The 15,114-nt window shown below is 52.8% G+C and overlaps 1 protein-coding gene across 4 annotated transcripts in view; it reads left to right on the top strand.

Annotated features, from left to right (window-relative positions):
* PDE4C (phosphodiesterase 4C) overlaps positions 1-15,114 on the top strand; it is a 60,718-nt gene that overhangs the window by 18,136 nt on the left and 27,468 nt on the right. The window contains exons 1-2 of one of the 4 annotated variants that reach the window (XM_043978121.1): positions 12,605-12,729; positions 12,918-13,052. The exons of 1 other annotated variant lie outside the window; for it this stretch is intronic. Coding sequence is in view for 2 of the 3 variants with exons in the window: in XM_043978119.1 (XP_043834054.1) it covers positions 1,623-1,789 (167 nt within the window). In the remaining variant the exon portion in view is untranslated. Of the gene's footprint in view, positions 1-1,472; positions 1,790-12,263; positions 12,730-12,917; positions 13,053-15,114 lie in introns of those variants that run through there. 2 more of the 4 variants (XM_043978119.1, XM_043978120.1) reach the window with 2 other exon arrangements.

Here is a 15,114-nt window from a genome sequence, read left to right as displayed (position 1 = left end):
TTCTTTGGGGGTCTGAGTGCTATTGGCCTCAACTCTAGCACCCTACCACCACCACCCCCTTCATGAAGGCTGTAGCAGCTGCTCTGAGGGAGGGATGGTTGGAAGGAAGGGGAGGTTTTTAAGCTTCTAAGAGTTTTCGATTTTGTGGAGACTTTAGAGATGGTCTAGCATTTTACAAATGGAGAAACTAAGACCCAAGAAGGCTAGATGACTTATCTATAGTCATAGTGGAATTCAAACCCAAATGACCTGATTCCAAATCTAGTACTTTCTGGAGAGGACCCCCCCCCCAACTGAGGTGGGGTGTGAAGTAGGCCTCAGGAGCTAGGAAGGCACAGATCCCGGAAGAAAGGAAGCCCTGGGGATGAGCTAGACTGTCTGTGCCGGTGACAGCGGGGCCTGCTCTGTGTCTCCTCCTGTCTCCCTCTCCAGTTCGGTCCAGAGGCCCGGGAGGGAATGGGGGGGGGAGGGTTGGGGGGAACGGCCGGATGTTTGGCCGATTGGAGCTCAGGACCGAGAAAGAAAGATGAATCCTGGAGAGAGGAGCAGGGTCTGGTCTGTGTCAAGCGCTGCTCAGGGGGCCGGGAGTCTGGGTCCCAGGGAGTGAGCCTCTTCCCCACCCACTCCTTTCTCACCCCTACCCCTTTTCACGAGTCTCAGCTGCAATACTGAACTGACAGGGATAGGGGCCCCAGGGAGGTCGGGTTCCGGCTCTGGCGCCCAGCAGGGTCTGCTGTGGGGAGAGGGAGAGGAGGAAGGGGGAGGGAAAGGAATGGGGACAGCCTTGGCCCCGGGGGCCCCGCCCCCCCCTCCCGCCTAAAGCACTCTGACACTTTATGAGCCCAGCTGAATTCAAGCCAGGCCGGCCCCAGAAGGGACAGGGACAGAGATAGAAACAGAGAGAGGCGCGGCTGGTGGTGATGAGGCTCCAGACAAGACTCAGAAAGAGAGATGTGTTAGAGGGACAAGATCTGAGACTGAGAGACAGGGAAAGAGAAATGGAGAAAGCGACAAGACACGAAACTGAGCAACCGAGAAAGAAAGCTTGGGACAGAGAGAAACAGAGACAGAAGCAGGAGCAGAGAAACTGAGTCAATAGAGAGAGGGGGAGGGGGGGGAGTGGCTGGCAGTGACAGAGACTGAGCCCGGGTTGAAGCGGGACCCTGAAAGACAGAGAGAGCCTAAGAGCAAAGTGGGGCGGGGCGGACCCCCTGCGCCTGGGCCCGAGCCAGGCCCCCAGCTGCGGACGGGCGGGAAGAAGAGACTTTGGGGGAGTGAGCTTCGAGGTGGGGGGCCGGGGGCGCTGTACTCTGCGTTTCTGTTCTTCCGGCCGCCCTAGCAGCCTGTCTGACCCCCGCTCGCCGTCCCGGGACCCCCCCGGAAGCCCCGCCCCGGCGACGGGCGGAGAAAAAGACCCGACGCGGAGAAAGGGACACAGAAACACACAGAGTGACACACTGAGGAGGGGGGGGGGGAGGGAGAGACAGAGACGGAGAGAGACACACGCAGCCAGAGACACCCAGAGACAGAGACCTACACTCAGAGAGACTCCCAGACACCCAGAAAGAGCCAGAGAGAGCCCTGAGGCAGCAGTCTGGGAACCTTCAGGGGACCAGCCAGCCATGCTGGGTGGGCAGCGCAGCCCCCCGGGCCCTGGCCCAGGCGCCCCCTCCTCACCAGTCGGGTCTCCCCGGGCTTCCCCGCGCAGTTCCCCCGGGCTCTTCAGGAAATTGCTGGTAAACCAGAGCATCCGACTGCAGCGTCGCTTCACAGTGGCCCACCCTCTCTGGTGAGCGTCGCTCCCCACTTGGGGACTGTCCCAGGGATGGAGGGAGGGGGTCCTGGGTGGGAGGCACCCTGGGGATCTCTGGGACCCGCAGGAGAGACAAATACCTAGACCCACATACTAAGCCTGAGGGAGGGGAAAAGACCGACAGAGGGACACCGGGCAGGTGTAGACACAAGGCAGAAAGAGGCAGAGGCATAGACAGATGGCAAACTTGAGAATAGGGTCCCGATACACATCCCTGGGACTCTAGAGATATAGAGAGACAGAGATTAAACCCGAGACCAGGAGCCTGAAGCCCCCAGGCCAGACAGAAAGAAACAGAAATAGAAAGAGGCTGAAATTGAAAGCCTGAAACAGAGGCTCAGAGAGAAACTAATAAAGAAAAAAGTGATGGGGATGGAGAGACAGTAGGAAGCAGGAGACTGAACTGGGAGCTTGGGATGCAGCTGGTGTCAGACAGAAATAGGGGAGAGAGACCCAGGGGCAGAGAGAGAAGTGCAGAAAGCTAGGCCAAGACGGGATGGGGGTGGAGGAGCCACTTCTGGCACAGGAGGTGGGGGTGTGGGTAGTGTGTCCTTGTCCTCTCTCCTTTGGCTCAGTGGGACACTTGGCCCCACCCCATCCTTGGCTGTGTGACAGCTACTGAGAGCGCCTGGGTCCTTGTGGCACAGGGCCATCCTAAGTGTCGGGCTAGGCTCTGACCCTGGGTATGGGAATGGTAGAGACATCCTCCTGCAGACAAAGTAGTGGAGGGTCTGGGGGAGGCCTCTGGAGACCCCAGAAATGGGATGTGTTTGAAACAGTGATGGCTAGGCTCATTCGAGGCCTCAGGGCCCAAACTCCCTCTGCACCTGAGATCATGGCTCTGCTATCAGACCAACATGGTCAAGACTTACCCCCAAACCTCCTAATCTCTCCTTTTCTCCCCGCTTTCCTGGATGCCTCTCTCTGGGAGGAAGAATCATCCCTCCCTTATTAGACCCTATTTCTGTGCCTCAGGTGGAAGCTTTGAATTCAGTCAGAGGATGTAAGTTCAAAACCCGATTCTGTGTGTTTCCTTTGGAAAGTCATTGAACTTCCTGGGGACTCTGATCACACCTCTGGAAAATGAGGGGGTGGAGCTGGGTCAACTCAAAGGGTCTTTCCAGCTTTCATCTTATGATCTCCAACAAGAAATTGACTCCAGACTAGTCGGTGGGAAACTGACTAGGCTTCTGCCCAAGGGCCAGGGTGTTTGGGGACAGGCACCTGGAGTTTAAAGATGCTCATTGTGGACACACTTGCTGCTTCTCAGTTCCCAGGCCTCATTTAGGCCTCGTTTTAATGCTCCAACCAATCTGGTCCTGGATGGTTTCTCCCACCCCAGAACCAGGAGGGGACTTGTCTTCTCCCAGGCCTCCATCTGGGGATGGGGCTTCAGTTTGGGGCTGGGGAAGGGAGGAGAGAGCAGAAAGAAAGGATAGAAAGAGACAAAAAGTGAGTGCAGTGTTGGGCTCCCTTAAAGGAAGCTCCGTGTCCAGGAGGAAGGTATTCCGGAGGGCATCAATAAACTGCAGGAATGTGACCGGGCCAGGGAAGGGCCTTTAGTTCATGCTACATGGCAAAGCCTGGGAGAAAAGACTTGGGGCGTGGAGAGGGGAAGGGTGTGGATGTGGGAGAACAGAATCACTGTCTTCAAGCATTTGAAGCCTTGTCATGTGGAAGAACAATTAGCCTTGCCCAGCTTAGCCCCAGAGGGCAGATCTGGGAGCAATTGGGGGTGATGTAGTTTCAGGGAGTCAGACTTTGGCTCCATGTGAGGAAAAACTTACTATTCGAACTAGCCAAAAGTAGACTGGCCTGCCTGGGGGGTAGTGAGTTCCCCATCACTACAACCCTTGAAGCAAAGGCTACTTGCTGGGGATATTGTCAAGTAGACTCTTGGGCAGATAGATAAGGGCCAGCCAGGAAGTCCCAGCTCCCATCACCATCGGGAAAAGAATGAAGCTAGGGTACAAAGTTGAAAGGGACTTTAGTTCATCCAATCCAACTTTCTTCCTCTTATGAATTTTACAGGGAAACTGAGGCCCAGAGAAGTTACTGACTTGGGCATAGTTGTGAAGATTATAAGGGGGCAGATCCCCGATTTTGGCTGAGGAGGCTGTAGTCATTGCTTTGGCAAAGTACAATGGGAAAAAATGCTGAATTTAGTCAGAGGTCTTGGGTTCAAAGTCTGCCTTTGCCATGGGCTGCCTGTATGATCAAGGAGAAGTTACTTTGGTGCTCTGAGTCTCAGTTGCTTCATTTGTAAAATGGGATCTTAGATTAGATGTTCTCTGAGCTCCTTCCCATACCTAAATCTATGATCCTGTGGCTTTGGACTCCTGTTATATGATTCTGTCTCAACCTTGGGCCCTGGCCTCTGATGGGATCGGTTCTCAGGGGTGTCCTAAGAAACTGAACCAGGGCCAAACTTTAAAGAACATGGAAGAAGATCTTAGAGGAATCTGCAATATCCTCCTTTCTGAGTCTCCGGCCCCTGGGTGGAGGTGAGGATGCAGGAGACTTTGGGAGGACAGGGAGAGCAGCATTTCTGTGTTTCAGGGTTGGAAGCAGGAGGTCAGGGTCAGGCTTCTCTCCCAGGCCCTCTCTGCTCCGAGGCAGGGGTGAGCAGATGTGTGGCTCCTGAGGGGCCAGGCAGGGGGCCAGCCAGCCGGCAGAGCTGTTACTGCCTCCCAGGCCCTGTAGGCACCTGCCTAAACAAGCAGGGAAGGAAAGCTCCACTGGTCGCCGGAGCTTGGGCCAAGGAAGGCTGGGCCTGGAAGCGTCAGTCCTCAGATATCTGAGATTTCCAGTGGTAGCAGGAATCTAAAGGGCAGGCCTTGGCCAGGCCCAGAAACCCTGGCTTTGGGAGAAAACAAAGAGGATGGAACCCTGTCTGGAGGGTGGCACCCCACCCCCGGATCCGGAATGGGCGGGCAGCCAGGCAGAGGGCCATAGGCTGATCGCCAGGCTCTGACTCTGCCTTCGGCTGCCACAGCTCCACACTGGCCCCTTTGTGCCTGGGCTGGAGTCCCAGGGTGATAATATCAGCCGCAGCTCTAGGGCACCCCTAGGCCCAAGGTACTCTGGGCGGGGACCGGAACAGGGGGAGGGTGCTCAGGTGGGCCTGTGATGATTGACTGAACATGTGCCTGAGTGTGTGTGTGTGTGTGTGCGTGCGCACATTTATGTGGTGGTGTCTGTACATCTCTGTGCGTGAGTGGCTGGAGGTGCATGCATAGCATAGACTATGAACATGTATATTCCCGTGAGGGTCTAAGTGCCTATCTCTGAGATTGGTGGGGGAGGAGAAAAAGACAGAGAAACAGAAATAAGAGGAAGAGTAAGGAGAGAGACAGAGAAGGAGAGAGAGAAACACATAGGGGAGAACGAGACAGAGAGATAGGAGAGGGGGGAGAGAAAGACAGAAAGAAATACAGAGAGAGAAAGAGGGTATAGAAAGAGAGAGACAGAGAGATGGGAGAAAGAGAGAGAACAGAGAGAGGAGAGAGAGATAAAGAGAAAGAGAGAGGGGGGAGAAAGAGAGGAGGGAGAGAAAGAGAGAGACAGAAAGAAACACAGAGACCAAAAGACAGAGGGGATAGAATGAGAGAGACAGAGATGGGAGAGAGAGAGAGAGAGAGAGAGAGAGAGAGAGAGAGAGAGAGAGAGAGAGAGAGAGAGAGAGAGAGAGAGAGAGAGAGGAGAGGAGAGGAGAGGAGAGGAGAGGAGAGGAGAGGAGAGGAGAGGAGAGGAGAGGAGAGGAGAGGAGAGGAGAGGAGAGGAGAGGAGAGGAGAGGAGAGGAGAGGAGAGGAGAAGAGAAGAAGAGAAGATGGGGGAGAGAGACAGAAAAAGACAGAGAGAGAGAGACAGAGTGGAGAGAATGAGAGAGACAGATAGGAGAGAGAAAAAGTAAGGGGGAGAAACAGAGGGGAGGGGGGAGAGAGACATAGAGACAGAGAGGAAAGAATAAGAGAGACATCCTCCATTTAGCTACTAAAGTGATCTTCCTAAAACACAGGTCTGACCATGTCATCTCCATACCCCCTCCACACACAATCAAATAGGATCAAATATAACATCTTCTGCTTGGCTTTTAAAGTCTTTCAAAACCATCCCTGGGGGGCAGCTAGGTGGCGCAGTGGATAGAGCACTGGGCCCTGGATTCAGGAGGATCTGAGTTCAAATTAGACCTCAGACACTTGACATGTACTAGCTGTGTGACCCTGGACAAGTCACTTAACCCTCATTGCCAAGCCAAAAAAAGAAAGAAAGAAAGAAAGAAAGAAAGAAAGAAAGAAAGAAAGAAAGAAAGAAAGAAAGAAAGAAAGAAAGAAAGAAAGAAAGAAAGAAAGAAAGAAAGAAAGAAAGGAAAGGAAAGGAAAGGAAAGGAAAGGAAAGGAAAGGAAAGGAAAGGAAAGGAAAGGAAAGGAAAAGAAAAGAAAAGAAAAGAAAAGAAAAGAAAAGAAAAGAAAAGAAAAGAAAAGAAAAGAAAAGAAAACCATCCCTGGGGCAGAAGGTGGTACAGTGGACAGAACACTGGCTCTGGAGTGAGGAGGACCAAAGTTTAAATCCAACCTCAGATATTTACTAGCTGTGTGACCCTGGACAAGTCACTTAACCCTAATTGCTTCAAACAAACAGAATTCACCCCCTCCTACCTTTCTAGTCTTCTAGCCCCTTCCTCCCTTCTCTTTATTCTATGATCTGGTGACTGGCTTACTCACCACTCCTCACACAAGACATACCATCTCCCAGTTCCAAACATTTTCCCTGGTTGGGCCCCTCCATGTCTCCCATGCTCTCCCTCCTCCTCATTCTCTAGGTTCCCTCAGGTCTCAGATTAAATCCCACCCTCTCCAAGAAACTTTTTTGCATTCCACTGTAATCTCGGTGCCTTCCTTCCGCGCTTCTCTCCAACTTATCCTGTGTCTTGTATATACAAAGTTTTGTCCATGTGTGTCTGTCTCCTCCATTCAAATATGAACTCCTTGAGGACAAGAACCATAATTTTGCCTCCCTCTGCAGCCCCAGGTGCTTGACACACACACACAAAACACTTAATAGATGCCTGTTGACTGACTTACTGACTGACTGACTGGGGCCCAGGTAAACAAGTACAAAGGAAAATGACTCTGCCTTCACTGGGTCAAGCAGTTGGGAATGAGTGATCTCAGTGGAGATGAAAGGACAGGTGTGAGCCATAATGGGAGGCGTATGGGCTGCCCAGAGTCTCATTGTAGGATTTATAATCCTACATGGAGGCAGCTTCATTCTTCAGTTGAAAGAGCACTGAATTTGGAGACACAGGAACCAAGTTCAAATCCTGACTCTCCTATTTACTCACTTGCATGACTTTGGGCAATCTTCCCTAGTCTGTTTCCTCATTTATAAGATAAGGGAGGGGGGCAGCTAGGTGGCGCAGTGGATAGAGCACTGGCCCTGGAGTCAAGAGGACCTGAGTTCAAATCCGACCTCAGACACTTAACACTTACTAGCTGTGTGACCCTGGGCAAGTCACTTAATCCCAATTGCCTCACCCAAAACAAGATAAGGCAGCAAAGCCTCTGAAGTCCCTTCAAGCTATTCCTTCTGTCAGTGAAGATAGTCATCCCTTCATCCCTTCTCATCTTTGTCCCTATTCTCCCTCAGATCCTCCACTGAAGCCTTCTTACATTTCACGGGTACTAGCACACTGCCGAGGCTGTCCATCCACATCTCATCTCTTGCTTTTAATGCATAACCAGCCCTGTCTCCTTTTGTGATCATTTATTTCCTCAATGATATCCCTTCTGTCAGGGTTTCTTAACTTTTTTGTTTGTTTCATGGCAGTCTGGGGAAATCTAAGGACCACTTTTTCAGAATACTATAATTAAATGCATAAAATAAAAAATATAAGACCTCAAAGGAAATTGATCATATTGAAATATGATGATTGATTTTTTTTTTTTTAAGTTCACAGACACCTCCCCCTCTTAGGGAAAGCTCCCATAGTAGAGTGCAAAGCTTGATGTCAGGGAGACCTGGATTCCTAGTCTGCCTCTCAGTTGTATCAACTATATAAAGATTTACACAACTAACTTGCTTAATTTTTATGCGTCCCAAGTACCTTCCTGTGGGTTATCTACCAAGTCATAGAGGGGTCGAAATATGTATTGGTGAAGGCATTTTTCCATGCTTCTGATAAAATCATAGATTCTTGCAGATATTAAGGTCAGCAATTATTATTGTAATTTTCCCACCTCCTATCCAAAACCTGGACCTCTTTACTTACAGTAGTATCTTGGAATGTAACCTATTGGGGTGGGGAGTCCTGGATGGGGTATCAGAAGGCCTGGGTTCCAGTCTGCCATTGACTGATAAAGGGAGTTTCCACACCTGGAGTCCCCCCAGGACGATGCAATCACACAGCCTTCATTTTTTTTTTTCATATTCCTTATGCCGCTTCTTTTACACAGCTCATCAATGGTGGCATTGTGGTATTGCAGAGAGAATTCTGGGCTCGAAGTCAGAAAGACCTGTGTTCAAATTCTATCTTTAACATAGCTGTTCAAAGTTGGAATGAAGGGGAAGGGGGAAAGGAATAAGCATCTATTAATCTCCTGTAATGTGCCAGGCACAGTGCTAAGTGTTTTATAACTATTATCTCATTTGATCTTCACAAGAACCCTCCAAGGTAGATACTATCATTATCCCCATTTTACAGTTAAGGAAACTGAGGTAAACAGAGATTAAGTTGATGCGTTTTGCCCCCGGGGTCACATACCTAGTAGCGGTCTGAGGCTGGATTTGAATTTAGGTTTTCCTGACTCCAAGTTCAATGATCTATCTACTGGGCTGTGAATTTTCAGTTCTGGGTTGGCCTGCAGGATGGACCCTGAGCTCCCTTTCCACTGAGGTTCTGTGATTCTACTGATTATTATTAGAAATAGAGAGCAGCTAAAACACTGGCCCTGGATTCAAGAGGACCTGAGTTCAAGTCCGGTCTCAGACACTTGACATTTACTAGCTGTATGACCCTGGGCGAGTCACTTAACCCTCATTGCCAAAAAAAAAAAAGAAAAAGAAAAGAAATAGGGGGCAGCTAGGTGGTACAGTGGATAAAGCACCAGTACTGGATTCAGGAGGACCTGAGTTCAAATGCAGCCTCAGACACTTGACACTAGCCGTGTGACCCTGGGCAAGCCACTTAACCCTCATTGCCCCCACACACACACAAAAAAAATTATATATATACTGAAGGCTGCTTGCACACTGGGCTGGGCTGTCCACTGTCCTCTGGGTCACCCAGTATGTTGATTCCTCAGACCATGATGTTCTGGGAAGTGTCAGGACAGGACAGGACTCTATGAGGGGCAGGGGATTGGGATATGCTGTGCCTTGATTTTTTAAATAAATATTAAGAGTAGGGTTAGAGGCCACCCAGGGAGGGAGGAGGGAAACATGGCTTTGTTGAACTATAGAATGTATGAAGAGGAGAAATGTGTCATAAGCCTGGAAAAGTAGGCTGGAGACAGTTTGGGAAGGGTTTTAATTGTCAAACAAAGGTGTGTGTAACTGAGCAGGAGAGTGACATGGTTAGACCTCAGCCCAACTGCTGAGGACATAAGTATGAAAAATAATTGTCCTTCTAATTAAAATGTTAATCCTGTTTTGCTAATCCCAGAGGCAATATAGTACAGTGGAAAGACCTCTGGAGTCAGAGCATTTGGATCATTGATTAGTCCCTAGCTCAGTGTGACCCCAGGCAAGTCACTCAACCTCCATGGGCCTGTTTCCTCATCTGTAGAATGGCACAGAGAGGTTGGATCAGATGATTTGGAAAGTTTCTCCTAGCTCTGTCCATGATATAATCTGATGGCTTGTTCCATAGGGCACTGCTGGGGTGGGGGGGGGGGTGATCCCAGGAGAGAAATCCTTGCCCCTCGTACAAGGGTCAGGCTGGAACGGGACTAGCAAAGATCCTGGAAGGGACAGGGACTGGAAGCTGCTAGGAGGGCGGTCCTCCAGCCCATACTGAATCAGGGGAAAGGAAAAATCATGGTCCTCATTAACCTTCCAGGTTAATTAACCTTCCCTGCCCAACTTTTCCAACAGGAAGGATTGGAAGTGGGGGCCCTGGGCCATGGTGGATGTTATTGGAGGTTCCTTTCCTATGTGGGATGGCCTAGAACTCTCAAATTGTGATTCTTGAGAGGAGTCCTTAGGCCAGTGGGTAGGGAAAAAGAAGAAATCTCTGGGCTATGCGGTGGGGGAAAGAAGAGGTCCCTGGGTTAGAGGAAGGAGCAAAGTTGGTGAATCCCTCTTCAGGCAATCAGCCCTGAGTCTGCAGCAGTGCCACCTCGCCCCGCCAGGGGGCACACAGCCCCTGTTCTTCCCTCCCCATTGTCCCTAGGATTTGGCGGGGCGGGGGGGGGGGGGAGGGGTACGCTGGAGCTAGAAAGCGCGGGGGCCGGAGGAACAGGGCCACCCCATCGGGACTTTCAGAGGACCAATGACTATGCTCAGAACCAGGCACTGTGGGCCTCCAGCTTCGCGACCCAGTCCGTCCTCCACCCCCAACCCCCCGGCCACCCCGCGGAGCCTCCTGCGTCATGGAAAGCGCTGCCTCTGACCCTCAGGGCCCCCAGCGGCCCGGGTCGGGATGGGCCGGCATGGGCGGGGCGGACGTCTGAGCTCCGGCTTCCTAGCAGCAAGTCCCAGCACTCCATCCCTCCCTCGTCCCGGGCTGGGAGAGCTTAATTAACCCTTCCCGCTCCCTGCAGGGTCTCCCTGAGTCTTCTCAGAGGAAGAAACTGAGGCAGGAGACTAAAGAACTGGGGCCATCTCAGATGGCTGGGGCTGGGCTAGTTCTCGAAGAAGGCGTTGTCTTCCCGCGGCCACTGAGCTTCTAGGATCTTCCGATTCTCATCCCGAGGCTCTCCATCCTCTGGGAAAGACCCTCTCACTACCCACAGTAGGTGCTCAGGATCCCAGTCCCGCGTCCAAGCACTCCCGGGCCCTCTCGGTACGGACCAATCAGTGACCGAGTTTACCCGGGCTCCGCCCCTGGGGCAGAGTTCCTGCCCACCTCCCCGCCCCCAGCCCTGAGGGGAGACTGAGGTCTACCCCCCATAGGACTTCCACTCCCCACGCCTCCGGCCTGGCGCCAGTAGTCCTCGCCCACCACCACCACGCCGCCGGTGCGGCCCCCTGCTTCCCTGCCCAGCCTATCTCTGGGAGGCTGAGCAGGCTTCTACACCTAGGGAGGTGTTGGCCTCTCCAGCGTGAACCTCTGTGTCTATTTCGAATAGTAATAGCTCCTAGTTCGATTGTGCTTGTGTCCATCGCTCCTCTACGAACCTCTGGGAGATAAGGGGTGCAGGCATTATTAAATCCCATGTGGAAGCTGAGGCACAATTAAACAGAGAATCCGTGACTACAAAGCTAGGGTTCTTTCCAATCTACCACTGCGTGTGCATGAATGTGCCAGTGTGTATCACTCAATCGCGAAGCATAGATTAAGCGCCTACTAAATGCCAGTTTCTGGAGTAGACCCTGAAGACAGGACTAGGGACAGGCTCCGTGATTTCACTGGTATGGGGAACTAACTGGCAGGTTAGGGAATTCCCTCTGCCGGTTCTGGTCGGCATCTCCTCTACCAATTACAGTCTTAGAAAGTAGAGCTAGATAGAGATAACGACAAAAATGAAACAATCCCTTCCCTAACGCTGCTAACTTCCATTTTATCCGGGGAAATGATCTGTGTATAAGCGTTTACCAAGCTCGTCCGATACAGTAAATACGAGGCAATGAGGGGAGCTGGAAGTTGGGGGATCACGAAAGGCCTCAGGAAGAAGGTGGCCTTTGAGCAGGGTTTGAAGGGGAACTAGGGAGTTCCGCGAGGGAGAGGTGAGGAGGGAGTGCCAGATGTGGGGGACAGCGTTTGCAAAGGCACGGAGACAGGAGGTGGTGTGTCATGAAATGTAACGTCTGGGGAACCGCAAGGATAGGAGTTTTGAGTAAAGGGGAAGAATGTGCAATATGCCTGGAAAGATGGGCTCAAGTCTCTAAAGGCCGAGCTGAGTTTGGCAGCATCGGGGAGTGTCAGTGTGTATCCGTATGCGGTCGGTGTGCATCACAATGTGGTCAGTGTGAGGGTGTCCGGCTGGGTGCGCGTGTGCGCGGACACGTCCCCGGACTGACCTTCCCCAGAGCCCCCGGGCTTCCCCGGCCTCAGACTCTCCTCCCCCTCCTCCGCCCCCGGGCCTCCCGGCCCGGCTTTTTAACCCTTCCCTCACTCCCGGGCCTGAGCTCGCCGGCATTCTGGGTCCGGGGGTCTCTGGGCAGCGCAGAGTTAAGAACGAAAGGGTGACGTCACGGCGGGGGCTGGCCGGAGCGCGCGGCCGGAGGGAGGGACGGGGGGAGGGGGGCGCGTGGCCGAGTTCGGCTACCCCGGAGCGCGGCGCGCGCCCCCCCCCCCCGCGCTCCCCCCCGCCGGGCCCGGGATCCTCTCTCCGCTAGGCGCTGCCCAGCCCCGAGCGCCAGACGGGAGGGGGCGGTGGGAGGCGAGGGGAGGAGTCCAGAGCATGCGCCCCCAGCCCGCAGCCCCCGGCCCCGAGCGCAGCGCAGCGCGGCAGCCCGCGGCTCCTCCGGCCCGAGCCGCGAGCCATGTCCCCGCCGCGCTCCGGGGCCCCGAGCAGCTGCTGCGAGCGCCGCCGCCGCCCGGGGAGGAGGAGGCGGAGGGGGCGGAGGCGAAGGCGCAGAAGGCGTGAGTCCCGCGCTCCGGCCCCGGCGCCACTATGAACCTGCCGCCGGGCAGTGGGGGCGGCCCCCCGACCCTGCTGCGCCTCGGCAGCGGCGGCGGCGGCGGCGCCCACCTTCTCGGCTCGCCCTGCGCGGTCAACCGGCCCATTGACATCGTGGGGAAGCGCCGACGGTAACGCCCTGGGGGCGGGCTGGGAGCCCCGATCGGGACCGGGGGGAGGCTGCGGGAGCGGGGCTTCCACTCTTGCCTCACGTCCTGGGTTCTGCGTGGAAGGGCCTTTCCAGCTCGGGCGTTCGAAGTTGGAAGGTCCCTTCCAGTTCTAAGGAGCCTCCCTCTCTGCTCCGCTCTCCCGATCTCAGGTCCCGTCCACTTCTGACGTTCTCTGTTGTAAGGACCTTCCCTTCCAGCGCTGCTATTCGGATCTAAGGTCCCTTCCACTTCTGACGTTCTCTGTTCTAAGGACCCTCCCAGCTCTGCTGCTTTTCGGATCTAAGGTTCCTTTCAGTTGTCACCTTCTCTGTTCTAAGGACTCCTTACTTCAGCTCTGACATTCTAAGTTCTCTTCCAGTTCTGACATTATGGGTTCCATGATCTAAGGACCCTCTCAGATCCGACATTCTCTATTCTAAGCTCTGGTGCCTTCTACATCAGACATTTTGGATTTATTTCAACGTCCCTTCCAGGGCTCAAATTCTGTATTACAGAAGGCCTCCCAACCCTGATAGTCTATATTCTAAGGACTGTTCTGCTCAATTGGGAACCAGGGATAAGTACGTTGGGGACTGGGCTCCTGGAATGAGACCCTGTGTCATTTTGGGCAAGCCTCTTCTCCCCGGACGTAATTTCCCCAGTTCCAACACGGTTTGTTCTGATGCCTCCTTTTTATGTTCAGAATCTCTGTGGAGGCTATGGGTACCACGTGGGTAGGGAGAAGCCGGGGCTGCAGCTGTCTTCAGGCCTAAGATTAGCCCCAGGGGGAGGGAGAAAGGAGAGGGAACAACACGCTGAGAAAGGGCAATTTGATTGGCTTAGAAAGCTGAGGGGCCTGTTAGAGAAAGGTACCCCCTGCAAAGAGAGGACCTTCTCTGGCTTTCCTGACTGGGAAAAAATGACCAGACGGGCACACTGGGGTGATCTGACTCCACCACACTGGACTGGCCTGAACCCATAGTGGCCCCTCAGGGACAGAAGTCCAGCCCAACACTGGTCCTGGGAGTTTTGCCAGCCCGGGGGACTGCGGAGGGGCAAGGTCAGTACCTTGCCTGCTGGTGGGAAGGAGGGGGAGAGAGGTCGAAATCCCAGGGCCACTGGGCCTCAGATCACCTATGTACAGACCTGGCTCCTCCTTACTTCACAAAGCTTCCCCTGGCTCTGTTCCTCAGAGATCACAACCTATGGTGGAAAAGATACCCCTTGACCCCTTCCAGAAGCAGACCTCAGGTGGGAAGGTTGGGTTAAGAAAGGGAAATGCAGCCCCACAGGCACACAGTACAGACATGTATATATTGGCATATACGTATATATACACATTAAGAATACATAGGTGCAGGGGCGGCTAGGTGGCGCAGTACCGGCCCTGGAGTCAGGAGTACCTGAGTTCAAATCCGGCCTCAGACACTTAACACTCACTAGCTGTGTGACCCTGGGCAAGTCACTTAACCCCAATCGCCTCACTAAAAAAAAAAACAAAAAACAAAAAAAAACTTTGGGCAGCTAGATGGCGCAGTGGATAGAGCATTGGCCCTGGATTCAGGAGTACCTGAGTTCAGATCCGGCCTCAGACACTTAACACTTGCTAGCTGTGTGACCCTGGGCAAGTCGCTTAACCCCAATTGCCTTACTAAAAAATTAAAAAAAACAAAAACAAAAACAAAAAAAAAAGAATACATAGGTGTAGGCAGCTAGGTGGCACAGTGGATAGAGCACTGGCCTTGGATTCAGGAAGACCTGAGTTCAAATCTGGCCTCAGACACTTAACAATTACTAGCTGTGTGACCCTGGGCAAGTCACTTAACCCCAATTGCCTCACCAAAAAAAAAAAAAAAGAATACATAGGTATGAGGACATACACGAACCCAGAGACAGGAATGGATGGATCTCTGGATCTCTATGCCCACAGACACAGCTGTAAAATGTCTAGGTATATGGACACATGGAGAGTGTGTGTGTGTGTGTGTGTGTGTGTGTGTGTGAGATAGACTGTAAGTCCTTTGAGAGCAGGAATAGTTTCACTTTTATCTTTGACTCGACAGGGCCTGACACATTGTAAGTCTTTCATGAATGCCTGTCTATTAATTTCCTTCCAAACAATGCATCTCCACCTACATAGAGCCCCATTAAGGGTGTTGGCTTCACACCATGTATGTATATATGTGTGTGCCCCCTGGCACATGTACTACTATAGGCCTGGGCACACATACTGATACCTGTTGTGGTCTCCACAAACAGCCTCTGTTGTATCCACTGTAATAGTACACATGCTGCCACAAACCCTGGCACACAGTGGTATAAGCCCTGGCATACTCCCTGGCACACATATTGGTACATGCAGAACAC

This window comes from Dromiciops gliroides, chromosome 1, assembly GCF_019393635.1.
Source record: "Dromiciops gliroides isolate mDroGli1 chromosome 1, mDroGli1.pri, whole genome shotgun sequence".
In the NCBI taxonomy this organism is placed as follows: domain Eukaryota; kingdom Metazoa; phylum Chordata; class Mammalia; order Microbiotheria; family Microbiotheriidae; genus Dromiciops; species Dromiciops gliroides.
The sequence above is the reverse complement of the archived record's forward strand: the minus strand, read 5'-3'. Positions and strand labels throughout refer to the sequence as shown.